The sequence below is a fragment of the Garra rufa genome, chromosome 5, assembly GCF_049309525.1.
Source record: "Garra rufa chromosome 5, GarRuf1.0, whole genome shotgun sequence".
NCBI lineage: Eukaryota > Metazoa > Chordata > Actinopteri > Cypriniformes > Cyprinidae > Garra > Garra rufa.
This window is the reverse complement of record NC_133365.1, coordinates 20,395,697-20,414,554: the sequence shown is the minus strand read 5'-3', so window position 1 is coordinate 20,414,554 and position 18,858 is coordinate 20,395,697. Positions and strand designations below refer to the sequence as shown.

Here is an 18,858-nt window from a genome sequence, read left to right as displayed (position 1 = left end):
GCAAAATGTTAATTATCTTACCAAAATAAGAGGGATCATACAAAATGCATGTTATTTTTTATTTAGTACTGATCTGAATAAGATATTTCACATAAAAGACCCCCCGTTCAAAAGTTTACATACACTTGATTCTCAATACTGTGTTGTTACCTAAATGATCCACAGGGGTGTTTTTTTTTGTTTTTGTTTTTTTTTGTGATAGTTGTTCATGAGTCTCTTTGTCCTGAACAGTTAAACTGCCCGCTGTTCTTCAGAAAAATCTTTCAGGTCCCACTAATTTTTTGGCTTTTCAGCATTTTTGTGTATTTTAACCCTTTCCAACAATGACTGTATGGTTTTGAGATCCATCTTTTCACACTGAGAACAACTGAGGGACTCATATGCAACTATTACAGAAGGTTCAAAAGCTCACTGATGCTCCAGAAGGAACGATGCAGTAAGAGCAGGGGGTGAAAACTTTAGAACGTTATGGAGATGTGTGCATTTTTCTTATTTTGCCTAAATATCATATTGTTTCATTTAGTACTGCCCTTCAGAATCTTAAGAAGATATGTTTCCCAGAAAACAAAATATGTTACATTTACCCTGATCTTAAAATGAAAAAAGTTTTCACTCCCCAACTCTCAGTCCATCCTGTTTGCTTCTGAAGCATCAGTGAGAGTTTGAACCTTCTGTAATAGTTGCATGCAAGAGTCCCTCAGTTGTCCTCAGTGTGAAAGGGTGGATCTCAAAATCATCCAGTCATTGTTGGAAAAGGTAACAAAAATGCTGAAAACCCCCAAAATTTGTGTTTTTTCTCTTGTGGACTATATGTAAATGTCTTTTATGTGAAATATCTTATTCAGGTCAGTACTAAATAAAAAATAGCATGCATTTTGTATGATCCCTCTTATTTTGGTAAAATAATAAACATTTTGCAGATTCTGCAAAACCTTTGACCTCAACTGTGTTTTGATGTGTTGACATATTAAAGCACATTTAAAGTACTTGATTATAATTTTAAGTGTAGTGTTAATCAATAATCCAGGAAATATATTTTAAAAGCAGTAAATTATAACTTTATTACAAATGTATAATTACATATTTATTTATAGATATATTTAAGTCCTCTAAAATGCAGCTAACCTCATTTAATTTAATTTAAACTATAACACATATTTATTTTATCGCAATCAAGTGTAAAATAACATTACATTCAGTTCACACTTAAGTATGTTTCTGTAACAAGTGCTCTTTATAAAAGTGTGCAAAACTACACATCTTTCTTACAAGGGATGGTTTTCAGATGCAACCTAGAAACTCAACATGTTTGTCCTTCACAGTTTTGTTTTCATTTGTGTCAAGCTAAATATGGCATCTACCCAGATTAAATTCCATATTTGTGTCTTATTAAAGTAGTTCAGTGAATGTTTTTTAATGAAGTTCTTGTTTAGGGTGATCCTGGACTTGATGGGGAGGCTGGTCTGAGTGGCCCTGATGGAACTAAGGTCAGAAAAAATACCAAAGCTTTTTTTTTTTTTCATATGTAATCACTTTATTTAAAAATGTCCGTAAGCATTATGTTTAGTTTCTTGCTTAGATTACATTAAGTTTAATTAGGTGTTGTTATCTCTAGGGTGAAAAGGGTGACATTGGAATGGAAGGAGAAACAGGTGAAAAGGGAATCATCGGATTTAAAGGAACAGAAGGCAGTCTCGGCGATCCTGGCTTAATAGGTGTCAAGGTGTGTGCTCTTTTTTTTCTTTTTGAAATAACTGATAGTTTTCCAGAGGTTTTCAAGTGTATCACACTCACATTGTTTTTGCTTTTTTATCAGTGAAAAATACACTTGTATCAGGTTTGAGAGTTTTGGGCATCTTAGGCTAGTTTCAGCAGTTTCTCAGCAGAACTGGTTTAAATTGTTTCACTCTAGAGTACTTTATTGCTGTGGCACATGCTTTAAGGTTTTATTGAAGACTGAGTGATGTTGGATGACAGCAAAGATGAACTACACCTCCTTGTGGTAGCTCTAAATAATTGAACAGTACTGAATGTGTTCATTCAGAGATGTCTCTCTATTCATTTTTCCAGTGTGTCAAATCTGTAATGTAATTTTAGGGCCCTGAGGGCAAACCTGGAAAGACTGGTGAGAGGGGAAAACCTGGAGAAAAGGTATTTTATCTTTAACATTTTAGTTTTCATGGTTAGCCATCACTTACTCTTAGTACTCTCAGTGTGTGTGTTTCCATATGTAGAATATAAATGATGATTAAAATTAATTTCAGGGCAGCAAAGGCCATCAGGGTCACCTTGGCGAGACTGGACCAATGGGAGAACTAGGTGCCATGGGTTTCATCGGGCCAAAAGGAAGCAGAGGAACTATTGGATTTATGGTAAAAAATTATTTTTAAATGATCAATGTCAGTGTTTTGCAAACTAAAATGACATAAGGTCCATTGATTACAAAGGTCTAGTGATAAGAAAAGAAGAAATAAATAATTACAAATGCTTTTCTCTGAAATATCCTTTCCTTTGCCAGAGATATATTGTTTGATTTTAACCATTGTGTATTACATCATTGACAGACCATAATACAGTCATAATACACCAAAGAAAATATTGTAGAGAGACATTTTTTAATTTTTTGTTTTGGCAAAAATGCAGTTTCTGATTATGCTATCTGAAACTAACTTCATCTTTTTCAGGGTGCTCCAGGGAAAATGGGTCAGCAAGGAGAACTAGGTTTAGTGGGATATACAGTAAGTGTTATTTAACATAGACATGTCTTATAAGACTATATTTTACATCAGCATAAACCTTAGAATTAGATTAAGTTAAATAAGGCTTGTTAGAGCTAGTTGACTTGTCTTTGAGCACTAAAATGGTTTCACACTCCACTATGTCTTCTTTTATTTCCTCATTTACTGTAGGGTCATCGAGGACCACAAGGTCCAATAGGATCCCCAGGACCAAAAGGTGAAAAGGTAAACAATAAAAATGCCTTAAAAGTAGAATCTTGTTTCAGAATCCTGAGACATCTAACAAAGGAGTGTTTTTTGTATCTGCATAATAAAACAAATAATCTTTCTCCAAAAATAAAAATTGCTATCGGAAGTAAATTTTCTTGTATTACAAATGTTGTTTTAGGTAGAAATCAATATTGAAATCAATTTCTATGCTTTTCAGGGAGAGCCAGGTGATGACGGGAAGGTTGAAGGTCCACCTGGTCCTTTAGGTGACATCGTGAGTCAGTCCGCTACATTAACTACACATTTTTGCTTTTTTTGGGGAGGAGAATTCTGGATGTCAACCTGATCTATGTGTTTGGTTTTTACTGGGATTTAGGGACCTGTTGGCAATAGAGGAGAAAGGGGACAACCAGGCGAAATTGGATACCCAGTGAGTTTTGATTTGCTTTTTATTTTATATACAGTTGAAGTCAAAAGTTTACATACACCTTGCAGAATCTGCAAAATGTTAATTATTTTAGCAAAGTAAGAGGGATCATACAAAATGCATGTTATTTTTTATTTAGTACTGACCTGAATAAGATATTTCACATAAAAAAGACATTTACATATAGTCCACAATAGAAAATAATAGTTGAATTTATAAAAAATGACCCAGTTTAAAAGTTTACATTGATTCTTAATACTGTGTTGTTACTTGAATGATCCAGAGCTGTGATTTCGAGATCAATTTTTTCACACTGAGGACAATTTAGGGACTTATATGCAACTTTTACAGAAGGTTCAAACACTCACTGATGCTCCAGAAGGAAAAAAGAATCATTAAGAGCCAGAGGGGTGAAAACTTTTGAACAAAATGAAGACACGTACATTTTTCTTATTTTGCCTGTAATTTTTTTTTTTTTTTCATTTAGTATTGCCCTTCAGAAGCTACAGAAGATACTTGCATGTTTCCCAGAAGTCAAAATAAGTGAAATATACTCTAATCTTCAAATTCAAAAAGTTTTCACCCCCTCTGCTCTTCATGCATTGTGCTTCCTTCTGGAGCATCAGTGAGTGTTTGAACCTTCTGCAAAAAAAATTCTGAAGAAGGGACTCATGATTAAAAAAAAAAACAGCTGTGGATCATTCAGGTAACAACACAGTATTAAGAATCAAGTGTATGTAAACTTTTGAACGGGGTCATTTTTATAAATTCAACTATTATTCAACTATTATTTTTTCTTGTGGACTATATGTAAACATCTTTTATGTGAAATATTTTATTCAGGTCAGTACTAAATAAAAAATAGCATGCATTTTGTCTGGTAAAATAATTTTGCAGATTCTGCAAGGTGTATGTAAACTTTTGACATTTTTAGACCGTTCCAACATAGCTCACTCATTAAATATACTTTACATATCAAAATTTGAATTTCGATTTGTAAATCTTAAGGGTCATGAAGGTGTTCGTGGACAAAGAGGAAACTCTGGGGCTCCTGGACACCCTGTGAGTTATTCTACAAATAATGACATCTTTAAACTAGTGTTATTTTAGTATTATTGACGTTTTGTTATAGTTTTGCTAATAATTTGATTTAGATTTTATTCTTATATTTTGTTGCATTTTATAGTCTATTCTTGTCACTTGTATTAGTTTATTAGTTTTAAAATAGCTTTTATTAGGTTTTAGTTTAAGTTATTTTGACTTCAAGTAAATTAAAATAAGAAATGTTGACTTGGTAAAGCTTAAAAATTAAATTTAGTATGTTTATTTTATTCAAAGTAATCAAGATGAGCTATAAAACATGTATTATCTGATTATTATTTTCCCTGTCTGTAACCACAGGGATATGCAGGGCCAAAAGGTTTTCCAGGGCCTAAAGGATCCAAAGGCAATAAAGTAAGACTTTACCATGAACACGAACATATTGTGAATTTTGTTTTGTTTAAATATAAATGCACACATGGCTTTTATTTGAAATCATATAATAGCCATCTAAACAGACTAAATGTTTTTATTCAGGGTCCTAAAGGCAAAAACGGTCCACGTGGTCAATCTGGAAATCGAGGGTCCCCTGTAAGTAAGTTTCTTACACGCTGAACTGAGTTCAGTGACAGAACATACAACCGATGTTAATATAAACAGCTGTATTTCTCTTCCAGGGTCTGGTTGGTCTTCCTGGTCCCAGAGGAGTTGTTGGTCGTGAGGGTCATGAGGGCAGTCCTGGTGTAGAAGGAGCTCTTGGAAAATATGGAGCTAAAGGAATGCCAGTAAGACAATGAATGTAATTTTCAATGTTCTCAGTGTAGCACTTTTAATCACCTAGGTGCTTTTTGTTGTTTGTGATGTTTTGGTTTGTTTTGCCCCTGTTGTGCACATTAGGGTGAGCATGGAAGTGATGGTGATTTTGGTCCACCTGGAAATCCAGGTCCTCAAGGAAACACAGGTGTACCAGGTCTGCCAGGAATTCAAGGCTCTTTTGGTCCAAAGGTACCTCACTTATATGGATAGTAATCTGTTCTTTATGTTTGTGTGTCAGCATTATCTGCATTTATAACAATATTTCTCTGTTCTGACTTAGGGTGAAAGGGGCACCCCTGGCCAAACTGGACCTCCAGGCAAAAGAGGATTTAATGGAGGAATGGGATTTCCTGGAAAACAAGGTGACCGAGGGGTCAAAGGGCAACCTGTAAGTATTACTACTTGGTTATGACAATGGATAAACACACAAATGAATGTTACTCCAATGATCTAGGCTTGCCTAAATTATAGACCTCTAAGAATAAAACAAAAAAAATTATTAAAATCAGTAACTTGTTACACAGCTCATTATAATACCTTATTTTGAGTTTCAGTGTCCAAAATCATTCTAATATGCTGATTTGGTGCTTAAGTAATGTATCTTATTGTTGTCTACATTTGTGGAAACTGTAATTATAAATGCTTTATAAATCTCATTTGATCAATTTATTGCATCTTTGCGGAATAAAAGTATTATTTTGGCACCAAACTTTCTAAATGGTAGTGTATTTGCATGTTTTCAGTCTATTTAACAGTTGATGAATGAATGGTAATGCCATTTCTTTAACACTTAATGATGAATAATGCCACATTCCATTTTACTGTTATCTGTTTTTTTTTATTCATCTATGTATCATCTGTGTATGTTTTCTTTAGGGTGATAAAGGTGAACAGGGATTACCTGGATTTTTTGGAATGTTTGGGCCAAAGGTAAACTTTCCTCAAACTGCTGTTAGTCAACCTGTTATGTTTTGATGATCAAAATTCATCCTGTTTGCTTTAATGTGTGACCCTGGACCACAAAACCAGTCTTTTGTGTCCTTTTTTTAACAGATGTTTCCATGCTCATTTATAAACTGCCATATAGAGACCCTACCTGTGTTTTTTTCTGGATGAATATCCTATTTTACATGTTAATGTAGCAATAAAGAAGAAAAATTGTTTATTCTATACTTTGATGATTTTCACACAATTTTGCCAAAATTATCAAAGAAACTGATTGATGCAATGATTACACCACATATCAAATCTATTTACATAAAGTATAAATAATATTTAAAAATGCTTGCATAAAGTATATCAGTGACTGGTTTTATAATTAATGAGAAGTGTAAACTGAAAAGACAGTGCACTTTTATATGACACACCAGAATCCAATTTATCAGGAAAGCAGTTATTGTTGACTTTTCATTTAATCCTAAGCCTTCAAGCCAACAAATGCAGGATGGCTTTTCGTTACAGCTGTACAAGCACTGTTGCTTAAGATGAAATATAGCTGTTTTAAGCAGCTTCAGGCAGTATAATCAAACAAACGCTGCGTGAAGTAATGATTTTCTAAATTATAAGATTAAGGCCAAACTGTTTTGACTAAATAGTGTTTCTGTCATTCACAGGGGCCATCCGGAGACCTTGGCCCAGTGGGTATCCAGGGCCCAAAGGGTCCTCAGGGTTTAATGGTAAGTACCACAGTGAGAACTGTCCTGAAAACACAAAATAGACAAATGAAGAGTTCTTGATCTGCAACTACTGTAGGTGTTTCTTCTTTTAAGGGCATGCGAGGATCCATCGGACCTGTTGGTATCATTGGCCCTACTGGTAACCCAGTACGTATGATCTGAATCACATTGTTGGTGGTTTCTAATTTGGTGCTTACTCTGAATAACATCCCCCTCTTCCTCTCTTTCTATTAGGGACCACAAGGAGACAAAGGAAATAGAGGGGAAATGGTAAGAATCATTTTGAAATGCTGAACCTATAATATTGCGTGGCTTTTATGTTAGATGTCCATTGGCATAGCCGCTCAACTTCCTGACGTATGATCTCCATTCATGCTGTGATGAGAGTCTAAAGGTTTGTCTCAGTCCACTCAGTTGTAAGTGCATGTCCCAAGGAGCCAACTATTTTTCTCATATTGTCAAAATTGTTGTGCACTCAACCGTTCAGTCACTGGGAATCTTGTAACCATGTTGGAGATAATTTAATAATTTAAGTCCATGATGTACTGATTTACATAATAGGGAACAAAGAAGTGGAGTTTTGGTTGAAAAGGGTTCCCTAATAAAAATAATATTTTTGTTGTTTCTCCCTTTGTTTTAAATAGGGTGCTCAGGGACCCAGGGTATGTTTCCCAATGTTATTAGTCCTTTTACATTTAGATAAATAAAGTGATACTATTTAACCAACATAAACATGTTCCTTTCACCCTCTATTAGGGACCTCCAGGTCCTCGTGGACCACCTGGACCTCCAGTAAGTAGTTTTGATGCATTTTATCAATCATGTGAATAATACACTATATTGCCAAAAGTATTGGGACACCCCGTTCTAATGAACAGGTTTGACTACTGTAGTAATTTCAATGGGTACCAATCCTAATGTTTAAGCATATAATGATATTGTAGGGGATTGTGTTCTTCTAATTTGTTAGCAACAGCTTTGACAGGACCCTTTTCTATTCTAACATGACAATGCCTCTGTGTATAAGGCAAGGTTCAAAAAGAAATTATTAATTCAGTCAGTGTGGAAGAACTTGACTGGTCTGCAGATAGCAGAGTCCTAATCCCAGCTGAACTTTCACCAAACACCAATGACTTGTAACTATGGCTACAGTTTTGACACTTCCAAAACGGTTGCAACAGAGATGGAAATACAATTTATAAATACATGAATTTTTCCATCTTTGTTACCACAGTTTTGGAAGTGCCTTTTCTGTTCTAAAGAAGAGGTGTCCCAATACTTTTGTCCGTATAGTGTATGTACGAGTCATTGGTGTTTGGTGATGAGTTTTTGGCTCAAGGTCTACATTTAAATTCGCACCAGAGGTGTTTAACTGATATTAAAACTTTGCTTTCTGCAGACCAGTCAAGTTCTTCTACACTGACTGAATTAATCATTTCTCTTGCCTTTGCACAAAGGCATTGTCATGTAAGAATTGAAGAGGGTCCTGTCAAAACTGTAAAATTTGAAGCATACAATCCTGTACTCATGGAAATTACAAAATTAGTCAAACCTGTTCATTAGAAGGGGGTGTCCCAGTACTTTTGGCAATATAGTGTATATGTCTTGGTTAGATTGCATTTAGCTGAAGCTCATTGTAATCTATGCTTTCAATTTCTCTATCTCTCATTGGTTTGTAGGGGATTCCTGGTATATCTTTTACTCATGTAAGTATGTCTTGTGTATAAATTTAAGTCTATGACACAAAAAAAATGTTGACAGAGCTAGAACATATCAAAGCTCCAGATGCTATGATGTAAATGTAATCTACTTTAAAGAAAAAAATAACAATGAACTAAAGCACACTTCAAACTATTTTTTAAAAAGCCTATATTCAACTGGTTATTTCATTAAATAAAACATTTTTTAAAAAGAGAGTATAAATAATGCCTTCCTCAGGATGCAAAAGCAAAGTTACAAAACAAAAAAATGAGCCTGTCCCAATAAACATACTTGTGATCTCTTTTCCACTTACATTACATATTTCCATTGTTTTTTCTTAAGTGTTCAAGTGGCCATGAAGACCACAGGTGTCTGTAGAACGTTTCAATGGGTTCTAATTAAATTATTAAAAACAGCTGGAAATGTTTTACAAAATACATAATCATCTCTGCACCAATAAAATGTGCTACAGTTTACATTTACATTTACTACCAAATTATATGTAACATTTTTGCATAAATATTTATTTTTATATAAACATTTTGGGCCATGTGAGTTTGAGTTTTAGTGTGGATTTAGTGTGCATTAAGGGGCCTGAACTTTGGCATTTATCAGATCTGGGACAGTCTTGCGTACTTACTTCCTATATGCAGCCTCAAGACCATGACAAACAGTGATTGTTGTCACACACAAAAAAAAACACTAGGTAGAGTACTGTACATCAAGGGCTAGTATTATAAAAACAGCACTAGATGGTGCTACATTAAATAGTTCACCCAAAATGAAAATTCTGTCATTAATTACTCACCCTCATGTCGTTTCAAACCCGCATAGGCGTACTTTTTTACTTTTTGTCATGGTCGATATTATCCCCATCACTTTTTTGAAACATCTTGCGGCAAGGATGTACCTGATGCAGATGAAACATACATGACATTAGTTTCTGTCATTCGCTGAAATCTGTTGTTTTTAAAAACATGCTGAATGTTCACTGTGATGTTTTTAGTGACAGAACGTTCTCTTGTGGCTCTTCAGTGGAAAAAATGTGGATATGGCAACCCTACATCCAACACGAACTGTATCCAAAGTGATTTAAATACTTTGCATAATGATAGCGACTCCCTGATGTTCAAAAATTATATTTAATATTAGAATGTTTGCAGGAGCGGGATTAAGAAAACAGTCCCACGCAAGGCTTAAATACAAAAACTCAAACACTGAGTTGTGATTGTAGAAAGCAATTTTGGGCGATTTAGAAATCCTGGCAAGACACATTTTTCAAGTCCATAAAGAGGACATGTCTGGGGAAAAGAGGACATATGGTCACCCTAAAAAAGGGGGAAAAAATTAGACATGGACAGATTAGAACCCAAAACCTCCTATATGCCTAATGCAAATTAAGATTTTTTTGATGAAATGCAAAAGTTTCTGACCCTGCATGGACAGCAATGCAACTGACATGTTTAAACAGCCCAGAAATGGGAGTAAGAACATTGATAAAATAGTCCATGTGACATCAGTGCTTCAACCTTAATTGTTATAAAGCTACGAGAATACTTTTTGTGTGCAAAGAAAGCTAAAATAACGACTTCATTGTTGTTTATATTCATACTCTGCTTTGTTTTCTCTTAGGAAAATGAGGCCCTTGGTGCTTCTTTACACATTGCTATGGATTCCCGCTCTACATTAAGGTCCGAGGTAAGTGCCAACAGTGTTCAAAATGTGTCAACTTGGCCTGTTCTGTGGCATCTTCACTACTACTGTTCATTTTTATGTAATTTAAATTAGGGCTGCTCGATTATGGCAAAAATCATAATCAAGATTATTTTGATCAATATTGTAATCACGATTATTTTACACGATTATGACTGGGTCCAAAACTTTATATTAGTGATTTATTTAAATATACCAATACAACAGGGGAAAAAAATACGGAATACTTTTATGCAAGTTTAAAGTAGTCTACTACAGAAATTGAATGTAATTATTTGAATGTAAAATAAAACAGTGTGTCTTCACTGTAAGAATTAAACATGCTTTGTTTCTTATTAAAACTAAAAAAGTCCTTCATTCAAGAGCAGTGAGCGATTTTTCTCTTTGTATTTTACGTTTTATTACTATTAAGCACAGAGACGGCAGAAGGAATATTTGTTGCTGCTTTAAAAGCCAAACGGATCCAATATACTGTTACACACGTATTTTCATTCTCAACTGTTTATGATCATTTAAGACGTAACTGACAAGGTTTTACATGAATAATCACCAAGCGCCTCACTTTGAAATATTTTTGCGTGTATTTGACCGTTTAGGCGCGTACCTTGAGCTAAAAGATAACTTTACATGTCCGTGTTCTGCTCCGTCTCTGAGCGCATACACAGAACAGCGCAAGTTTTCTTTCATCAAAGAAACATTAATAAATCAAGCACGTCCCATTTTATGAAAGTCATGCATGTGAAATTAATACTGTATTTATATGATTGTTGAAGCTGAAATCGATATCAAAACTGAATTTCGATTAATTGTACAGCCCTAATTAAAATGCATACATTTATATAGGCAACCTACTGTAATAACACTGATAGAAGGTTAGAGAAACAAACATTATGTCAGGACTTATGCAATATTTATTTACTATTTTTTTATAATTTAAATTATTTCTAAATCAATTTTTTGTTCTTATGGTGCTAGCTTAAGTTTTATGTGCTGTCTGGAGCACTGGGTATCAAGTAATGTTCAATAACTAACAAAGTTAGTATTATGATCATCCCGCAATCACTCACAGTTAGTCAGCAAAACATCATTGACCATCTCGACTTTGTTTCATTCCAATCCACAGATGTATGAAGATACTGACTTTCCAATGCTGGACCAGGGAACCGAGATCTTAAAGACTCTTCACTACCTCAGCACTCTGATCCACAGCATCAAGAATCCCCTGGGAACGCAGGAGAATCCGACCAGAATGTGCAGGGATCTCTTTGAATGCGAGCACAGGTTGAAGGATGGTGAGATATTTCATTGTTTCAGCTCTGTAATGATCACTAAAGCTACATTAACACCACCAATTATGGTAGCTTATAACCAGTTGCAGTTTAGGATAGGAATGGAATCATTCATTTTGTTTTTATTTTGTATTTTATTAAAGGCACTTATTGGATAGATCCTAACCTGGGCTGCTCTTCTGACAATATTGAAGTGACCTGCAACTTCACCAGTGGAGGTCAAACCTGCCTTAAACCAGTCGCTGTGTCCAAGGTCTGAAAAGCTGACAACAAACAACATTATAAGCAGGACTGCACTGAATTAAAATGTCTATGATTAAAAGTAGTTTAACATTTCTTCTCCTTTGTGTGCTTCCATTGTTCTAATCAATTATGTTGTTATTTCTTTCCTGAAGTTGGCGATTGGAGTGAGTCTGATCCAAATGAACTTCATCCACCTCCTGAGCTCTGAAGCTGTGCAGATTATCACCATTCACTGCCTGAACGTCTCTGTTTGGGCAGAAGGGGACTCCACAACACCTTCCTCTAGTGCGGTGTACTTTAAAGCCTGGAACGGACAGATAATCGAGTATGGGGGATTCATCGAGCCTGAGCTGATAAAGGATGAGTGCTGGGTATGCATTAAGTCGTATTTACTTTTACATAACTTTTATTTATTGTGTAACACAGGGCTCCCAAACAGGGCTTTGTGAGCTAATAAAAAGCTAATAATTAATTTTATCACATGAAAAATGTAATTAAATGTAATTAAATAACTATAGTCTGATGTTTCATCTTGTCTGGTGTTTTCAACTTTTTAGAGAGGCTTGGCACACTGTAAATTTAGCTAAATATGTACAGGAACGCAATGTGCGGTATTGTTTACTTTATTTACACAATAACATAATTTCCAACATTGCATAAACTTCTAACAAGTTTACAGCTTTTCACCAGTATTTCATTTTTTAAAGTCAAAAGCTTGATGGTTTGAACAGTTTTGTAATAGTATTAGTATTGTAACTTGTAATTTAGAAATAAAATTATATATAAAAATAATTGTTTATAAAAATAAAAAAGGGTTATTGCAACTTTTTATCTTATAATTCTGACCTTTTTCCTTGCAACTGTGAGTTTACATCTCGACTTTTTTCAGAATTGTGGGATATAAACTTGCAACTGCAAGTTAAAAAGTCAGAATTGTGAGATATAAATTCGCAATTGCGAGTAATAAAGTCAGAATTGCGAGACATAAACTCAATTTTGAGAAATACAGTCATAATTCTGAAACTCACAATTCTGACTTTATAACACATAATTGCAAGTTAAGTCAGAATTATAAGAACATATTATTTTTTCCCGTCAGGATTGGAGTTTTTAACTTGCAGTTGCGAGTTTTTTTCTGAGAAAAAAGGCAGAATTGCAAGATATAAACTCGCATTTGCCAAAAAATAAATCATAAATGCCAATTTTTATCTTGCAATTTTAACTTTAATTTTAATGATTATGGACTAAAGGCAAAAAAAAAAAAACCAAATCCAGTATTTCACAAAATTAGAATATTTCATGTGACCAATAAAAAAAGGATCTTAAACAGATGTTGGCCTTCTGAAAATTATGTTAATGTACTGTATTATGTCCTCAGTACTTTGTTGGGCCTCCTTTTGCACTAATAACAGCATCAAGGCAGCGTGGCATGAATATTGGCCTTCAGCTCGTCTGCATTTTTGGGTCTCTGTTCCCTCATCTTCCTTTTGACAATACCCCATAGATTTTCAATGGGGTTTAAGTCAGGTGAGTTTGCCAGCCAATCAAGTACTGTTATTCCATGGCTATTAAACCAGGTTCTGGTAGTTTTGGCTTTGTGGGCAGGTGCCAAATCCTGCTGGAAAATAAAATCATCATCTCCAAAAAGCTTGATTATGCATCAAGCCACTCCTGAACAGAAAACAATGTCAGAAGCGTCTGTGCTGGGCTAATGAGAAAAAGTACTGGTCTGTTGCCCAGTGGTCCCAAGTCCTTTTTTCAGATGAAAGCAAATTTTGCATTTCATTTGGAAATCAAGGTCCCAGAGTCTGGAGGAAAGGCACAAAAGTCAAGCTGCTTAAAGTCCAGTGTGAAGTTTCCACAGTCAGTGGACGCAGCTGTCTACCAGGTAATTTTAGAGCACTTCATGCTTCCTGCTGCCGACAAGCTTTTTGGAGATGATGATTTTATTTTCCAGCAGGATTTGGCACCTGCCCACAAAGCCAAAACTACCAGTACCTGGTTTAATAGCCATGGAATAACTGTACTTGATTGACAGTCAAACTCGCCTGATTTAAACCCCATTGAAAATCTATGGAGTATTGTCAAAAGGAAGACGAGAGAACAGAGACCCCGAAATTCAGACGAGCTGAAGGCCAATATCAAAGCAACTTGGGCTACCATAACACCTCAACTGTGTCAAAGGCTGATCGCCTCCATTCCACGCCGCCTTGATGCTGTAATTAGTGCAAAAGGAGGCCCAACAAAGTACTGAGGACATAATACAGTACATTAACACACTTTTCAGAAAGCCAACATGTGTTTAAGATCCTTTTTTTATTGGTCACATGAAATATTCTAATTTTGTGAAATACTGGATTTTTTTTTTGTCTTTAATCCATAATCATTAAAATTGAAACAAATAAAGTCTTGAAATATTTCACTTTGTGTGTAGTGAACTAATATAACATACAAGTTTCACTTTTTGAAACAAATTATTGAAATAAATGGACTGTCCCTCGATATTCTAATTTTTTGGCACATACCTGTATCTCACAATTCAGATTTTTAACCACACAATTGTGAGTTAAGTCAACTGTGAGATATAAGCTCGCAATTCTGAGAACGTATTATTACTGTGAGATACAAACTTGCAAGAAAAAAGGCAGAATTAAAAGTTTTTATCAACAAATTATAACTTTATTTCTTGCAATTGGGAGTTTATATTACACAATTCTGAGAAAAATGTCAGAACTGTGAATATATCTCACAATTCTGACTTTTTCCCTCAGAATTGTGAGATATAAATTCAGAATTCTGAGAAATAAAGCAGAATTGCGTGTTTATATCTCTCAATTCAGATTTTTAACCACACAATTGCAAGTTAAGTTAGAATTGTGAGACATAAGCTCGCAATTCTGAGAACATTTTCTTTTTCATGTCCCTCAATTCTGAGGGAAAAAGAGAAAAAAAACGCCATAATTACGAGATACAAACGTGCATTTGCAAGAAAAAGTCAGAATTGCACGTTTTTATCTCGCAATTTTAACTTCATTTCTCGCAGTTAGGAGTTTACTGTAATTGTGAGTTTTTATCTCGCTATTTTAACTTTATTTCTCGCAAGTGGGAGTTTATATTATATATATATTGTACATATATTATCTGATAAATAAACTCACAATTCTGAGAAATAAAGCAGAATTTTAACATATAAACTAGGGGTGGGCATAGATTAATTTTTTTTAATCTAGATTAATCTAGATTAAATCTTGGAATTAATCTAGATTAATCTAGATTAAAATGGCTAATTTGAATTCTGCTGAAGGCATTCAGAATATGTGTGCTACCCAAATAATGACTTAAAGTCTTTGAGAATGGATCATAAAGCTCATAAAGCTGTTCTATGATAATTTGTTGATGAAAATAAATTATGTTCAATTAGATGTACTTGTGTTTACTAACTAACTAACAATGAAATTATTTTTTCTACCTATTAGATTGTGTTTTTTTTAACGTCAACACCTACCCAGCCCATTACATGTTACACCGTACTTTTATTTTGACAGGTTGCCGTGAAGTTTCTGTGTCATACAGTATGATATGATGCTAGTTTTCTCAAATGAAACGGTAAAAGTGACACTCACAGCAGTTTGGGAGATTGAGTTTATCTGTTCATTTGAGATGAAAATGCCAAAAATTACCGGGAGCGTCACGTATGTTTCAGTATGCGTGTAGTAAAAGCTCGTCTCCACAATGCATACATACAGCTAGGCAAACGGAACATATCGGATTCATATTAAAACGGTCTTTTTACATTTCAGTTTTCACATACACTAGTCCATATCGCGATTTGAATTAAGTGACTGACCAACATTTGATTTATGAATCCAAAAAACGCCGAATTTACGTGGCATTTCCCTATAGTAGATTCGGTTTTTATGAATGGAGGACGACGCGATCCCGTCTGTGTTTTGGCGGAGGAGACTTAAACGCACGACCATATTCTATAGTCTTTGGTATACATCCGCGTTAAACTATCAAGGTGAAAGTCATCATATCTTGCGTAGTTTAGACCCAGCTCCCAACCCAAATTTGAGAATAGATTAACGGCGATATTTTTTTTATCGCGCGATAAGAGTTTCACGTTAACGCAGCACGTTAACGCCGATAACGGCCCACCACTAATATAAACGCATAATTCAGACTTTTTTGTCAGAATTACGAGTTTATATCTCACAATTAGAAAAAAGTCTGAATTTTGAATTTTTATCACAGAATTCTGAGGAAAAATGTTAGAATTATTATATGTTGCAATTCTGACTTTGTAACTCGCAATTGCGAGTTTATATCTCAGAATTGTGAGGGAAAAAAGGCAGAATTGTGAGATACAAACTTGTATTTGCAAGAAAAAAAGCCAGATTTGCAGGTTTTTATCTCGCAATTCTAACTTTATTACTCGCAATTGGGTGTTTACTGTATGTCACGCAATTCTGGGAAAAAAAATCTGAATTGTGATTATATCTCGCAATTTTGACTTTATAACTCGCAGTTGCGAGTTTATATCTCACAATTCTGAGGAAAAAAGTCAGAATTGCGAGTTTTTATCTCGCCATTCTAACTTTATTTCTCACAAATGGGAGTTTATATCAAGCAATTCAGAGAAAAAAAGAATTGAAATTATATCTCAGAATTCTGACTTCATAAGTCGCAATTGTGAGTTTATATCTCACAATTCTGATTGTTTTTCAAAAAGTCGCAGTAACCTTTTTTTTTTTTTTATTCAGTGGCGGAAACTGGCTTTTCATACAATAGTGATGTTTGGCAATGAAACCACTATTTTACTCATTATTAGGATACTTCATCCTCATCACAACTAATACTTCCATTTTTTCTGCACTCTCAGATCACAGATGGCCGATGGCATCAGACCCAGTTCATTTTCCAAACACAGGACCCAAACTTACTGCCCATTGTGGAGGTCTACAACTTGCCCAGCACAAAATCTGGCTCACGTTACCACCTTGAAGTGGGCCCTGTATGCTTTTTATAAAGAAAGCAAAAATGGAAACCCTAAATACCCTGACCAGCAGCATTACAGAGGCCAAAAAAAGTCTCTATCTCCTCTCGAGTGTGGACTGCAGCCTTTAAACACGAGGAAAGAAGAATCTAGAGCAGCTTTGGAGAAAACAAGACTTCCTATGCAAGCAGCTCGGGATGACAGATGCTTTCTTTTTCAGAGCTGCGTTTCTTCAGTTTGAAAACAAGGCCTGGATATGTGGTTAGAGGTGCTTATTAAACTCTAATAGAAGTCTTAATTTATTCATAGTTGTGTTTTTCTCCGCACGCGATCCATGTGGACAAGCTATAAGGAACAATTAAGACATTTATTTGTAATGAAGTACTTATTTTGTATTCTATAGTTATACATGATCATGTGTATTTATACAAGGACATGTGTGTATGTATATTTTCTGTAAAGTGCAATAGAGAATGAACAGATTGTGTTTTTAATAATGAATCTTCTGCTTGGCTGTTCTGGGTAAGTGAGGTTTACTGTCACTCATATCATTCAATTCAGGTTTTCAGTCATGCGTACTTGTGTATACCAGCAGGTCTGTTGTAAAAGCCTCACATACAAACATATAAAACACACGTGATTTTATTCATAGCCAGAATATGAGTCGAGGTGAATCCAGACTTGAAAAGTAACATGTAAACGTCTACCTCCCATCTCTAATTTTTTGGTGTTTTGGGACAGTACATGGATTCACATGCATTTAACTCCTGTGGTTAGATTTTTGTTTCCGTCAAATGTTTTTAACTTAAGTGCCTTGTATACTTTGAAAGGGAATATTTTTGTATAAACCTTAAAAAAAGGAAAAAGTTCACATTTTTTCTTCAGCCAAACGTATTTTTAATCCTTTCTCTCCTAGTATGCCTTATTTGTACAAATTTTTGAACTTTAAAGGCATGAGAATTATATCATTATAACAGGCATGGTGTTAAAAAAGTGTGTTGTATCACATTCCATCATTAAGTAAATATATGCAATTCCATAAGCCCTATCGGACTGCAGAAGTAATTGTTTGACACAATGTGTCATAATTACTGATTTGTGTATGTCTTTGTCGAGGTCCGTGTACAAAGCTTAATGTTTCTGAAAGAAACAATGCAAACCCAAGTTGTAATATGGAGTTGTTGATCAAAATGAAAGCACTTGAATCTTCCACTATATTGGGTCTGTCATGAGCAGCGGCTTTGAAGTCATGGTAAGCTAATTTTTACAGTGGCTGTGACCAAAAAGAGTTCTGTATGAAATTCTTGTGAAATATTTTTGTTGTTTTGATCAAACTGTCAGGAGCCATCTTATCTTGCCACAGGGGGTTGTTAAATATCTGTTTGTATGTGTAAATTTGAGGTCTCACTGTAATGCATATTCTGGTTTCAGAGCAGACACAAATATTATAAAAAGATATTTTCAAGGGCGCCGCTGTGGTTTCTGGAACCGCTGAACAGCAAACTGACTCGGGTCCCGGTAGGGTTGGGTTGAGGTGCAGTTATGGCGCCCCTGGATATTCGTATATGAATATTTTTTATGATCAAACATTACCTCCAAAATCTAGCAAACACCAAAAAACAAACATGTCAGTGTTGTATAAATTAAATCATTGATACCACAGACAGTCTTTATATCTGTCTGCCGTGCTGAAGTTCTTGTGTTTTGGCCATTTCCGTGTCACTTTTGAATAAAGAGTTACGAAAACATGTTGACATGTCTATGTCCATACCCTTATTTTATTCCAAAACTGTATGCTGCAAAAATAGAAATCTTTACGATCATGTGATTAAAAACAAAATTGACGATGCACCAGTGTCTCTATTTATGCAAATACATCTTCTCAAATCCATAAATTAACTTCAAAACTTCACTTGCACTGATATGCCAATATATTTTCTTTAGATTGTCCTCTTTCAAGTATTTAGTCGACTATTAGTCGCATGTTTATTAATAAACCATATCAATC

General features: G+C 34.8%; 1 protein-coding gene across 1 annotated transcript in view; it reads left to right on the top strand.

Moving 5' to 3' along the window:
- The window catches only part of col27a1b (collagen, type XXVII, alpha 1b), a 101,008-nt gene extending 82,410 nt beyond the window's left edge, over positions 1-18,598 (top strand). The window contains exons 36-61 of the mRNA XM_073841093.1: positions 1,434-1,487; positions 1,616-1,723; positions 2,098-2,151; positions 2,265-2,372; positions 2,685-2,738; positions 2,910-2,963; positions 3,166-3,222; positions 3,325-3,378; positions 4,384-4,437; positions 4,777-4,830; positions 4,954-5,007; positions 5,094-5,201; positions 5,314-5,421; positions 5,513-5,620; positions 6,109-6,162; positions 6,846-6,908; positions 7,002-7,055; positions 7,143-7,178; positions 7,553-7,570; positions 7,665-7,700; positions 8,588-8,614; positions 10,242-10,307; positions 11,446-11,614; positions 11,755-11,864; positions 12,007-12,225; positions 16,737-18,598. Coding sequence (XP_073697194.1) covers positions 1,434-1,487; positions 1,616-1,723; positions 2,098-2,151; positions 2,265-2,372; positions 2,685-2,738; positions 2,910-2,963; positions 3,166-3,222; positions 3,325-3,378; positions 4,384-4,437; positions 4,777-4,830; positions 4,954-5,007; positions 5,094-5,201; positions 5,314-5,421; positions 5,513-5,620; positions 6,109-6,162; positions 6,846-6,908; positions 7,002-7,055; positions 7,143-7,178; positions 7,553-7,570; positions 7,665-7,700; positions 8,588-8,614; positions 10,242-10,307; positions 11,446-11,614; positions 11,755-11,864; positions 12,007-12,225; positions 16,737-16,883 — 2,028 coding nt within the window. The 3' untranslated portion in view covers positions 16,884-18,598. The remainder of the gene's footprint in view (positions 1-1,433; positions 1,488-1,615; positions 1,724-2,097; positions 2,152-2,264; positions 2,373-2,684; positions 2,739-2,909; positions 2,964-3,165; positions 3,223-3,324; positions 3,379-4,383; positions 4,438-4,776; positions 4,831-4,953; positions 5,008-5,093; positions 5,202-5,313; positions 5,422-5,512; positions 5,621-6,108; positions 6,163-6,845; positions 6,909-7,001; positions 7,056-7,142; positions 7,179-7,552; positions 7,571-7,664; positions 7,701-8,587; positions 8,615-10,241; positions 10,308-11,445; positions 11,615-11,754; positions 11,865-12,006; positions 12,226-16,736) is intronic.
- Positions 18,599-18,858: the final 260 nt, after the last annotated feature.